The following is a 13276-nucleotide window of genomic DNA, read 5'->3' as shown; positions in this document are numbered from 1 at the left end:
TACTTCTCATATAAACGTGCAAAGAAAACACAATTCTCATTTCATTACAGAGCTTAATTTGTTTTCTTGCAATTTGTTTAAGTGACAGATGAACACAAAGTGGTGCATAAGTAAAATGATGCATAGTTTTCAAAGTTTTTATATATATATATGCATATTTATATATATTTCTACATACAAACAAGCTGGATTTGATACCTTGAAGTGATTTTAGATGTAGCAGCCAAGAGGCCTACAGTATCTTTGATGGAAGTGCAGAGATCCACAGCTTGGGTGGAAAAGTCTGCTATCGCCTTTGCCATTAGTCACGCATCTTTATGGAAGATGTGTGAAAAGATGGCTACTACTGAAGGGAAGAGATGACAAGTCCGGATTAACGTTGACTAAAAACCAGTTATTGGAAACAGCAAAGACGTAGACGAAGATCTGGTCCAAATCTACATGTAAAACACTAAGCACAGTGGGAAACTACTACACACATCAGCACACCACCTATTTGGTAAGACCTGGTGGTGGGAGCATCATGCAGACTTGGATAGAGCTGAATGCATGTAAATCACAAATTATTGGCTGCAAAGTATTTGGGACTGTGACAGAATGTCTCCTTCTTGCAGAATGCGGAGCATGCAGCCAGATCTGCAATAGATCAAAAACATATTAGAATTGTCCAGTCAAAGTCAAAGTCTAAGAATCAATAGCAGGCTTTTAAAATGCTGTCTATTTAATCTGTCTGAGCTCGAGCGACTATGCAAAGGAGAATCGTCCACGTCAAAGGCTGAGTGGTTCAACAAAGTTAGTGATTCAGAAATGCCCGTCACCACTTTATGTCCACCTCCTTTCACTTCCAATGTCTTTCGGACCGTCACATAAAATCAAAGTAAAGACAAATTTTCCGTTGTGAAGCAAAACGTGTGGGGAAAAGCTTTTTGGAGAGCGATGTGTGCGTGAGAAGCGTGCACGACTTCTGTCAAAGTGAGCGCGACTCCTGCTCAACTGCATCTTCTGCAGACGCAGCCAGCTCATCGTCTCATCAATTACACATCGGGCCGCTCTGTAAGCCATACATCACAGTCTAAAGTTGCTGGTGTCCGATGAGACAAGGCGGTGAATTATTGATGCCGCCCGGTCACTGTTGCATGTGGCATCCTCTTTATGAGAAGGTATCGATGTTCACAACAAAAGAAATGAAAAAAAAAATAATAATAATAATAATAATAATGACATGTCATCGGTGGCTGAACAGAAAACTGAAACATCTTGGACACATTTATGAAAGTACAATACATGCAATGTGATAAAGGTGTAGTTCAAATAAAATTTGAAGGCACGTTTTATTATTATTATTATTATTATTATTATTATTATTATTATTATTAGTAGTAGTAGTAGTAGTAGTAGTAGTAGTAGTAGTAGTAGTAGTAGTAGTATTAACTGCATTAGGAAATTAATTTTCCAGCTGAAACCCTGCGTGGCTGTCATCAACCTATAGCTGCTGTGTTGATGGTATCTGCTGTTAATTACATGATTCAGTAGCAGCTCAGAGGGGTGAAGGCGATGTCCCAGTTCCTCTCGGTACAGCTGGTAACTATGTCATCGACCGTGCAAAGTTACCAGTTGCCCTGCAGTGGAATATACATGCCTCATTCTTTGATGGGTCGTGTCATCACGGTGAAGTTTAAGCACCCAGGCTGACACCAGTCCTCAAATGTCTTTGGTTTAACAGAGAATAAAAACTACGGCAACAGCTTGGGGTAAAACCCCTTTAAAACCAGAAAGGTGGAAGGTGCGTAATTGTTGCGTTCAATGAGCGGGAAAGAAAAGCGCATTTCCAGATTTTCATAAGCAAACATATGAATATGCATGAGAAAGCAACCAAGCCCCAAAACTGACACCTTTAATAATAGTGCCCAAGGTGAACCACAGAATGACTTGATACGAACCGTGCAATCTTATCCCGTGTAGGTCCTGTGTCCACAGTCCTTTTCTTCTATTGGTTGTAAGGCCGATGATCAACATCTTATTTGTGCTCCAGTGACTCTGTGGGCACACCACCTGACTGTGGTGTAGTGTGTCCGTATTGCACATTTTAGAGCATGGCTCTGGCAAGTGAAGGGCATTGTTGTCGACGTGTCAGAGGGGAGTATTACTGCACGTAGGGCCCAGTTGGCTCTGAACTGAAATAACCCCATAAGCATCTGGAAATATAAGCATATAGCGTCTGGATAACTTACATGTAAGAAGAAACTCTATTAAATATAAACCATAAAATGACTTAGATTTTATGTAGCATTTGTTGGTGATATAGCTCATTGTTCAGCACACGCTCACGGGACTCTCAAAACAATGAGGAAAAAATGTCTGGTAGTCCAATAAAGTCGCACATTTAACATGTGGCTAATGACACGGATAATGAAAATAGCCATTTGATTTAAAGTTTTTGACCTAATGTTGAACCTTCTGAGTTCTTTTCTTTTTGCTTCGGATAATTTATATATTTACAAAGTATCACTTGAAGCTAAAGTTTTCAGGTTTTAGCAACAGCACTAATGCTAAAGTCAAATAAGCTAGCACGTCTGCTAGCTGCTAGCGAACTGAGGTTCCTCTTCTCTCTTGGGCAGTCGCTGTGTGCCAGATGTGGTTATAAAGGGGATAAACATAATTTCAGAAACCTTTTCTGCCTTAATTACAAACCAGTTTCTATGTTTTGTTTGTTTGGGGGGTTTTTTGACCATGAAAGACAAGCCAGTTAACTTAAGAGGAAAGATGATCATTACTCTGCTTTTTATTTAACAAAACACGTTTCCTATAGTGAGTTTTGAATAGCATAGATTAGTTTAAACCTGATACAATTAATATAAATTAGTAAAATGTTCCTAAAAATCAAGATAATTTTGATAAGCATTCCATTATTGGTTGTAGTTTAATACATTTAAGGTTCTAAGTTAGTGAAGCTTTGTTTCTACTCATCAATAGATAACTCACCTATATGAAATACTTAATTCATAACACTTTGTTTTATAAATTACATCTACATCGCACTCATCTTTGAGCACAGCTGCACGTATTTTTAAATTTAGGGGAAACGAATGAGAGAAAAATTCTTGGGTAAAACAACATAACTCAGAACTCAGCTTAACTTACCACTTTTCTTGCACAACACCAAAGTCAAACATTACAGAAAGTATCTCTTTAAAATGTGTTTGACGTGTTGTTAATGTGTGCTCTATTTGTACCAGCAAGCGCGATTTACAGAAAAACTATGAAGTCAGAAATAAATATGAAAGCTGAAAGTTCATTAGCAAACCTGACAGTTTAATTCTCATCCAACTAGTGGCACATTTAATACTGAAAATCATCTATTTGTAATAAACAGCCCTTGTTTTGTCTTTCAGCCAGAACGCATGTCTGACATCATTCCCATTGCTAAATGTGGCTTACAAGACAAGTCACACACAGCCTTTCGTGTTCTAGTTTCAAGTTGTAAATTCAGTGAGATTTGTTAATTGTTGTGCTTAATGACCAGACTATCTACTATTAGCAGTGTGAGATGTATTTGAAAAAAAGCAACAGGTTGACACAAAGAGACTGGACGGTTTGTCTGTGCCAGGTGGGAGACGACCTGTGAGAAATGCAGGTAAACAGATTACGCCACTAACTTCACTGTTTTTCATGGGAGCAGAGCTTCCAACTGGAAGTTGGACTAGGTCAGACTTGAGTGGGTTAATGTAAATGCTAAAGGAAACCTCAATCAATTGAACATTAACTGAGCTGTTTTAACACATTTTTTTAATTTCTGTTGCTTGTGTCCAAGTTTGGAAACTATAATAAATAGCCTTTGTGTCCATAGCTGCTTATGAACACATTAAACTGTAAGTGCTCTGACATCACTTCACTTCTGACTGGCCAGTCGGTCGGTTGTGAGTGAGTTTTGTATGATCTCTTTTCTAGAGATTCAGAACTAGATAACCCAACATGAAGGCTTCTCCAACCGGGACTCCATCAAAGTTTAGGTTGTTTACGTCATATGCTATATGGTACGCTTGCTTCGTTTTACATAAATGTGTAAAAGATTTCAAATTACTTTCACCTTGCTCGTATTCTCAACATTAATTTAATCTCTCCATGTACAACCCAGTTCAAAATCCAAAGTGAGGAGCCACTAAGATTTCTGACAAAATTAATAATGTTAATTTTACAATAACATAATATTGTAATAACGTTAGCATTTTTACCCTAATCTGCTACCAATTTATTTGCAGTAAGTAGATCTTCACCAGTTCCAAGTGATTTAGTTTTTCTTTTAAGTTTTCTAAACTATGTTTTCCACAGACCTAATAAAAATAGGATTATTTATATGTCGATATTAAATTAGACTTGAAAAATACTGCATAAATCAAAGACTGTTACACAGAAAAATGTATTAAAGACAGATTTATGACAGATGATATGGATTATGACCAATTTATTCATAAATATTAAAACAGTAGCATGGCAGTGCTTCATTCCTGACTCCCTCTGTCCTGTAAATATCGTGGTGAGCTTAGCTGGAAATGGGCCCCAAATGACATTTTGCTTGGGGCCCTATACAATCTAAGACCAGCCTTGCCGACAGACCATCTTCTTCATTCAAATTGTATAAGAAGAAAAAATAATGTATTTTCAGGCTAATGTGGCTTTTGGGAACATTTGTTAAATAGATGTTCTGTAAGGAAATGCTACTCATTCAGTCCACTACCTAAAGCTATTCCACGAGTAGCTAGATCTCCATCTGGTGGCCATATACTCTCACTCTAACACCAAGGAATTATGGGTAAAAAAGAAGAAAGGCACTCTTCCCTCATCCACTGTGTAACCAACACAGGGAGTTAGTGTCCAAATATTGTGTGTCACTGAACATTATACCACTGTTGTCATGGTAATTATTCATGCAGACCTGTTCTATACATCATTTCCTTTTTCCTTTCCAGTGTCCGGGAAATGCTGGACCTCTTTGCCTGTTTCCAGCATGCAGGGAGATTGGTGGGGGAATTAAAGTGACACAGCGATAGAATAATGTGAAAGTAAAGCAGAGCAGCTCACAAGGGTGAAATCTTTAAAGGGGGAGTAACCCATTAATAGACAAGAGTCACCAAGGCTCAGGGTCTTTGCAGACCTTTCTATCAACCTAGAGGAAAATGTGAAGATGAGATACAAAAAAAAAATCACAAAAAACCCCCTAAAAATCACTGAATGTTTTTTTTCTTTTCTTGCTCTCCATTCCTTTGTGAGACACAGATGGACAAGCAGCTGATGCAGGAGGCAGATTTCCTCTCTGCGCACTCATGCTAGGACCCGAAGGCATCTTGAAATAGAAATTCAGAGGAGGAGGAGGAGGAGGACAGAAAGGAGGGAGAGAGAGTGGATGGGACATGAGAGAGAGCACTGCTATGCCAGGCTCAATACCTAGCATGGCTGTACAGAAGAAGCAGAGTGCCGTCCCTCCATCGCAGGGACCACTTTCTACATCGACCATCAAGAGCCAGAGGGTCGGACACAGACCTGAAGGAACACGAGGTTAGTGTCTTTTATCCTAAAATAGCATCTTGGTAGATTTAGATCAAGAACATGATCTCAATCCAAACAAAAAAATGAATAAACCACAAGGAGAGAATCATAGTTGAATGATCTGACCTGAACAAGAACACCTGGATGTCTAACTCTCACAGAAATGTTTAATGTGCATTTTCTTTTGATTTTGTTTTGTATTTTCATTTTGCTCGTGTTTGTTGCGTTAATGGGTACTTGTCAGGTGCTAGCCTTTTAAACGCTGCCTCTTTAATAATGGTTTCTTTTATTTAGCGCTCAGCCCGAGGCCAGCATGTTTTAACAGCTTGTTCAAGCTGATGTTTTCAGGCTTCTATAGCCATGACATATCACATGTTCAACTGGGACATTTCTGTTTACAGACAAGGGATAACCAGAAGAGGAGGGCAAAAAATAAATAAATAAATGAAAATATTAGTATTAGAATATGTAAACAACAAATTTCTTCTTTTTTTTTTTTACTGAGTTATTGCCCCTTTTGCTTATTTACAGAGAATGGCTCTTATTTCAAACCCAGTCCTCCACTGACGAAGAAAACAACCTGTTCTGCCAACAAGTCCGTCCAAATCTGCAACGCTGCCTTACGAGTTTCTGCAGGTTAGTCACCGCAAAGCCAGTCCAAGGCATAATCAAACTAAACCTATGTACACTAGCCATCTTGGGACATGCAGAGGTCATTTTGACCCTTTGCCCTTTTGCACCTTTATAATTTTGTCTGGGACAAATGACACGACTCGAACCTTATTTATATCCACCTTTGGGACATTTTGTACCCACTTTAGCAACCGCTGACTAAAGGAAAGTTTGCTTATCATCATCTGGAAAGAAATGTTACCGCATTGAATAATATCTAAAGTAGAAAATATGAATTGGATTGAATATGTGTGAGATCTGAGCATGTGCACGACTATTTATTTCCACAATTCTTGAAATAAACGATAAAGTAAGCTGATTTTCAATAGAGTACATGAAGGGTATGAAATATGGATGCAGTGCATTCATTTAGTGCTTTCAAAACATTGAATTCAACTAACAAATCCAATCAAAACTTCGATAAGTAAAAATCTTCAAATAATAATAATTTAGCACCGCTATTTCTGATGCTTGTTTATCAGCTGGGTTCATATTTAAAGCGCAATGGAACATTTTGTAGACAAATTTCAATAAGTGAAACATTTCGAAACGGACAAGAGCAAGTAGCCTACTAGAACTAATCCAATCTCCAACACACTTTATCCAAAATACAATTAATTTATGAAATAACTAACTTGTTGAAGAGTCAGTCTGCATAATTCATAGATGGATTATTCTAAAACGCGTCTGACTTGAACTCTGTGGCGACTGTATTGGCAAATTGATCTCGACCATGAATCAGCACTGCTGACCTCTTGTTCTGTTCATACTGACGATAATATATTAATTTGGAGTTTTACATCGTTTCCAGCTGTGTTTACATGATTCATCATCGTTTAACAACCCATTTTATTTCACTTTACAGCTGGTAATGGGCTGAACGTCGATGAACGGTTGAAAGCAGCGCGAGAAAGACGAGAGGAGCAGCAGAAGTTGCTCGGTACGTGTGCATCACCACCGCAGCGCATCCATTAAAAAAAGAAAAGAAAGAAAGAAAGAAAGAAAGAAAAAGAAAACATAGTGAGAAACTACTCCTTCTGCTTAATTGCCTCTCAGTCTCCCGGGAGCTGAGCCGACAGGAGCGGGCACAGCGAGCCAGGCGCTACTACGAACAACAACTACAGGAGCGGAGGAAGAAACTCCTGGAGCAAAGGCTTAAGGAGGAGAGGAGGCGAGTAGCCGTGGAGGAGAAACGCAAGCAGAGGCTGCGAGAGGAAAAGGTGAGCTTTAGCAGTGGACTTTTTTTTATTCGTACTTAATAATAATAATAATATATATATATAAAAAAAAACAGCAACACGTTTTCATTTTATTGTTCTGAATTAAGGAGCGACATGAAACTGCCGTGCGCAGGACGATAGAGAGGAGCCAGAAGGCCCAGCAGCAACTCAGTCAAAGGTCCAGAGGCAGGAAGCCAGTTAAAAACGGTACAAAGAGATGCACGTACTTTCTCCTTTCTGCGTCTTTTAACGCCGTTTCTCTCGCTTTCTCTAAAATAAAAAAAAAAGTCTCGTAAGGCTGCAGGGTCTTGCAATGTCTTATCTGTTGCTTTTGCCCTACTTACAAACTTTACACTGATCAATGCGCCAGCTCCACGTCGCCTGCCTCTGACGACGTGGGAGAGGGATCTGGTCAGTCGCCTCCTCACCCCTACGTGCTCTTATCTGGCTAGAAGCAAGAGTGCTGCTTGTAGGCCCGGAGAAGAAGGTACACTCCCGTCCACCAGAAGGTCTTTTCTGCTTTAACACTTGGCAATTTTTATGAGCTGACCACCGCTGCTCTGTGTTCCTTCATATATCACCTTTTTTCCCCCCTCCCGCACACATCGTCACGTTTCAACAAAAACTGATTATTTTATTTATTTATTTATTTATTTATTTTTTTTAACACTGGCTCAGTTGTCCATGTTTGTCGTCGTGCAGCTTCATGCCAGCCGACGGCTGCCATCCCACTCTCCGCCATTATCATTCCCAAACTCCGACATCAGTCAGTTTCAGTCCACCGCAGGCCGCCTGCCTCACCTTCCTCCACCAGCAGCCAGCAACGACACATCAGCCCCGCACAGGTAAAGTCCACCTACTGCTGACCAGTCCCACATTTCTCTCCTGTTCTTGTTTGCAGAGCAACAACTGTAAACATCAATGCTTTCCTTCTTTTTTTTTTTTTTTTTTTTTTGGAGTTTATGTGATAAATAAATGAACACAAAGTAGTGCACGGTAGTAACGTGGAAGGAAACGGTTTCATAGTTGGCCAAATCTGTCAGTAATAACATTTTGAAAGATGTGATGAGCTTTGGATTCATTCTCATTTATTCTAGTGTCCCGAAATAAAATCCAGTGCAAAAAATATATATATATATATATATTAATAATAATCACGGTGGTGGTGGTAGCATGATGATGGTGTGATGGCGGAGCTAGATACAGCACAATCCTGTAGGAAAAGTTGTTAAAGACTTCACCTTCCAGCAGCGCAGACGCTGACCGCGCTGCTACATTTGAATAAATTCAAGCATATCTACGTGTTAAAATGGCCTAGCCAAAGTTCAGGCCTACATCCAACTGATAATTTGCTGCTGAACTTGAAATCTAATGTTCCCCTGAGAAGAACGGGGAAATATTCAGTCTAGAAGTCTATAGAAGCACACAGGACTGTATTTGTGCAACTTATTGATTTATGGTCTTGATTACAGCTACACGCCACACTTTTCAGATGTTTTAATGAAGAAAACCTGGGATTTTTCACTTTCACCATTTGTTGGTTCGTAACATAAATGTTCAATGTGACACACTGAAGTTTGTAGTGGAAATGTAACAAAACGTGAAATAGTTTAGAGAGTGTTAGGTTTTATGCATTCTGCTAATGTCTTCGCTTTGATCTAGATTAAAAAAGTAAGGCAGGACGCCGTGAAGAAGACCCCCAACGGCGGTTCCGCCAAAAGATCGTCTGCTGCTGCTGCTGTTAACGGTGCGAAGTCGCCCGCCTCCACTCAGAGCAGAACAGCCTCCCCGTCACCGGAGCGGTAGGTCAACGCCTCCACCTCATGTTCACGTTGCAGACAGAAGCTGATCCTTCCCTCTGCGGTTCGATCCTGCAGGAGCCCCAGAAGATCAATCAGCCGACACTCCACCCTCCTGCACCTCGAGCTCCCAGCTGTTCCCGAGGAAGACGCTGCTGTTTACTTCTCTGCTGGCAACACACGGCCGGTCAGCGCGCCAGATAAAGGTCAACAACAGACACAAAGGCAGGAAAATCTCACAGAGACGCCACGTTCAAAGCTGCCTGACACACAGGTAGAGGGCTCCACAGGGTCAGCAGCAGATGGAAGTAAGTGGAAGAAATGTTTATTTTTATTTTATTTTTTTAATGTTTAGATGTTATAGTGAAAATGATTGTTTTGTTCTCTCTTTATGTCCTTGTGAAACCTCTCCTCTTTCAGCTCCACGGCCTGCAGAGGTCGTGCTTCGTCCTTCAGCTGGCACCTCTGACCCGAAGGAGGCCTCACGACTTCTGGCTGAAAAGAGGAGAGAGGCCCGCATGCAGCGGGAGAGAGAGGAGCAGGAACGCCTGCAGAGAGAGGAAGCCGAAAGGTAAAAAAAAACAAAAACAAAAAAAAACTAAATTACTAGCCTGGTAAAAACGTACGACAGTGTATTACGGCCATCTTACATAGAAAAAAGAAGGACTGGTAAATTTCTGCCGAAAAATTAAACCTCCAAGGTCTTTCTAGAAAATAGACCTTGGAAATTTATACGTTTGAAAAGTCAAACAATTTGCTAGGAAAAGAAAAAAAATATTCTGAAGTGACTCTCAGAAATTTTCTAGGAAAAAAAAAACTTGGAAACTCTGATGTACCTTAAATTTGGTTAATCTCAAAATTTTGTTTAGTTTTTTTTGGCAGAAATTTACTCCTCTGTTTTTGTTCCATGTAGAACAACCCCAGTACGCTGTCAATAAACGGAGCCAATTGTTCTATGCTGCACTACGTTTAGAGGTTCTGGACCTTCAGCTATTGAGAAATGATTACTTCCTGGAGGTGTAGACTTTGTTGAAGTTTTAAATTTTACGACCGCTAATGTTTGGTCATGAAGTACGTAATGAGGCCAGCTTACTGTAAATTGCCTGCGCTGTAAACCACCATCCTGCACTGCAAAGAGGGAAGAATCCATCCGAACAAAATGGCTGTTAATGTTGATTCAATATTTGGAAGTGTGGTCAACTCTGACTGGAGGGCTCTGTTAACTTCCTTTGCTGCTATGGCTAAAATTACAAGCAGACCACAACTCTAAAGTAGCGCAGAAGATCGCCGTCATCATTCACAACTATCTCCTATTTGCCGTTTGGTCAGATTCTTCCAGAGAAATCTAAGTGAATGGGAGAAATCCCAGAAGGCCCATTGAAGGGAGATTAGAACTGAGTGAAAGTAACCACTTCCACAGTTTCTCTGCAACTTCTGTTCAGGTGGCGTCGCGAGGAAGAGCAGTGCAGGAGGGCAGAGGAGCAGGCTCGACAGGAGGCCGAGGCCAGGCGTCTCGTAGAGGAGAAGAGGAGGAGGGAGGAGGAGGAGCAGAGAAGAGCTGAAGAGGAGAGAGCCCAGGCAATGAGGGAGGCCGCCCTTCTGCAGAAGCAGGTGCCCAGTAAACACATCGTCGTACTAACCCAGGAGAAAACATCCCTGTTCAGCAGGCATTGTTCTCGTTTGTTTATCCGTGTCCGGATGTTGTTTGCAGAGAGAGGAGGAACTGGCTAAAGAGCGAGCACGAGCTGAACAAATGAAGCAAGAGCGAGAGATCGCTGCACAGAAAGAGGAGGCAGAGCGCCAAGCGAGGAAAAAGGTTCGCTTCTATGGAGACTTAAAAAAACATTCATGCCCTTTGAACTTTTACACTTTTTTTTTTTTTTTTTTGCCATGTTGTGGCTGCAAATAAAGTTGCTATGCTAAGATTTTCCGTTACAGGCCAACACAAAGTAGTGCGTAATGGTGAATAATACATTGTAAAACCCGCTTTTATAATCACTTCCTTCTGGCATGTCCCCTTTGGAAGTGTCAGGAATATCTGCCTCCCATGTCAATAACATATCGAGCCTGTTCATCAGTCTCACTGCAGGGGATGTTCACACCCGGGACAGACACCAGAGCCCAGGATGCTTAATGTCTTAATAAATAAGAAGCAGCAGATTAAATGTAAATATCACCATCGCATTATCTTCTAATGTCACTGGAAGAAAGAGCTCTGGTCGAATGAGAAAACATTTATGCAACATTTCATGTGGGTGTAAAAGTAAACATTGCGCATCCCCCTGAACACAGCGTCTCCATAGTGACACACGATGGTGGCGGCAGCATCATGCTGAGGACTTTTCTTCAGCAGGGATACAAAAGACACAGGCACAATCCTGATAGAAAACCGGTCAGAGCAGTGAGGTCCAAAATTTTAGCCATGAGGGCCAAAATAGTCAATTTGAAGCCACCTGGGAAATATTTGTCTTTCATAAAAGTGTATGAATAAATATGTTGCACCTTATTGAATTTAACTAAATAAACTGATAGTTGTTGAAAAAGGATCGGTCAGACATTAAAAAAGGATCCATGATTGCACACCTACAACGCAGGCCTGCATTTTCAAAAATGTTTGATGCGATTGTTGGGTCAGAAGACTTTTTTGGCTTTTTGCTGGATTTTATTATTGGTGAAACTTAGTAGAAAATTAAGAAATACAGACCCCTGACTGATAAGAGACATTTTCTGCCTCATTTTATTGTATTTTGGTATGATTTCGCCTGTGAAAATGTTCCAAAATTGAAGAAAAGTGTCCATCTGCATGAGCCTGCATGCGGTTTCTGCAGATGCTGTGCTAGCAGGCCAGATTGTCAGTTAGCTTTCACTTCACCATTATTCTTTGTTTTCTTATGTCACACGAAATCCCAACTGTTATAAAAAAACATGTCCAGGAAGGAGGGTTTTCTCTTTTGCAAGGCAACCGAGAGATAACATAAATAAAAAGCTGTGTTGTTTTTGCTGCAACGTTGTCTTTTCCAGCGACTTGAGGAGATCATGCGGAGAACCAGAAGAACAGATTCACCAGATACGGTGAGATTTACTGATCAGCTCTTTTATTTATTTATTTCTGATAAACAGTACACAGCCTCGGGCTTCTTGTGACGCACATCCAAAGTCGGCTCATGAAAAGGCTCTTCCGTCCCCGGCCTTGACTAAAGCGTTTAAATATCTTTTTAATCACAGAAATCTGTATCGGCGCGGACCCTACCGAAGGAAAACACGCAACCTCCGCACAATAGGACGATAGAGGACGCCGCCAAGATGCCGGTGGGGACTAAAACCGCTCAGCTGGGGTTGGGCAACGAGGACGATGTGGTACCTGTGGTGGCCTTCAAGGAGCGCAGATCCCTCAGAGCGCTTTCCGGCCTGGAGGAAATCCAGACCAAACAGAGAGCGGGTGAGGACGTAACGTCAAACTGCCTGATTTCAGTAACCGATCGTCAATAATTTCTGAGTCAGGCTTCATCTCTGTGAATGGAAATGAAAATTTGTTTCTCCATGCGTTTTCTTTCTCTTTTCTTTTTCTTTAGAAGTCATCTGAGGTCGTCGTGAGGCGTCTGCTGTCCGGGGAAGTCGTCAGAAAAAGCTCCTATTTTTTTCCCCGCACAGCTACAGCACAACCGTCCCGCTTCCTTTCAGCGCCTCGAAGAAGGAGCACGCAAACATTACAGCTTCGCCTCTCAGCGAGGACAAAACAAACACAAAAAAAACACTCAGCAAAGTTCTTGCGTAATCATCTCTTTACAGCAGGGTTGAAATCAAACAGACTCAAAATGAGGCGTAGCTGTACTTTCTGCTGTTAGTTTGCTAGTGGATACAGTTAGTTGGTTTGAATAATAGCTATTTTATTAATAAGAACTTGTCCAGGTTTTGTTTAGCTTTTTAGCTTCGACCTGATATTACTTGCTGCTGACTCGGCACTTTTCCTTTTTCTCTCAGTGGAACTTGAATAAATGGAAATGCAGTCAAGAGCTCAACGTCGCCGTGTTGCAATCTTAA

At 40.9% G+C, this 13276-nt stretch overlaps 1 protein-coding gene across 4 annotated transcripts; it reads left to right on the top strand.

The window, feature by feature from the left end:
* Positions 1–2645: 2645 nt before the first annotated feature.
* map7a (microtubule-associated protein 7a) lies at positions 2646–13099 on the top strand. Of its 4 annotated transcripts, XM_044142536.1 has the most exons (16): positions 2646–3634; positions 4968–5553; positions 6076–6180; positions 7082–7156; positions 7273–7436; positions 7544–7643; positions 7807–7923; positions 8115–8281; positions 9099–9238; positions 9314–9543; positions 9656–9806; positions 10678–10846; positions 10947–11051; positions 12257–12307; positions 12461–12674; positions 12808–13099. In XM_044142536.1, exons 2-16 carry the CDS (start codon positions 5409–5411, stop codon positions 12816–12818), a joined length of 1944 nt encoding a protein of 647 aa, XP_043998471.1. In that variant the 5' UTR covers positions 2646–3634; positions 4968–5408; the 3' UTR covers positions 12819–13099. The 4 variants fall into 4 exon arrangements, with proteins under 4 accessions (XP_043998471.1, XP_043998472.1, XP_043998473.1 ...); XM_044142537.1 differs by lacking the exon at positions 2646–3634 and having other exon boundaries at positions 4453–5553; positions 8139–8281; XM_044142538.1 differs by lacking the exon at positions 2646–3634 and having other exon boundaries at positions 4453–5553.
* Positions 13100–13276: the final 177 nt, after the last annotated feature.

This window comes from Gambusia affinis, linkage group LG16, assembly GCF_019740435.1.
Source record: "Gambusia affinis linkage group LG16, SWU_Gaff_1.0, whole genome shotgun sequence".
NCBI lineage: Eukaryota > Metazoa > Chordata > Actinopteri > Cyprinodontiformes > Poeciliidae > Gambusia > Gambusia affinis.
The sequence above is the reverse complement of the archived record's forward strand: the minus strand, read 5'-3'. Positions and strand labels throughout refer to the sequence as shown.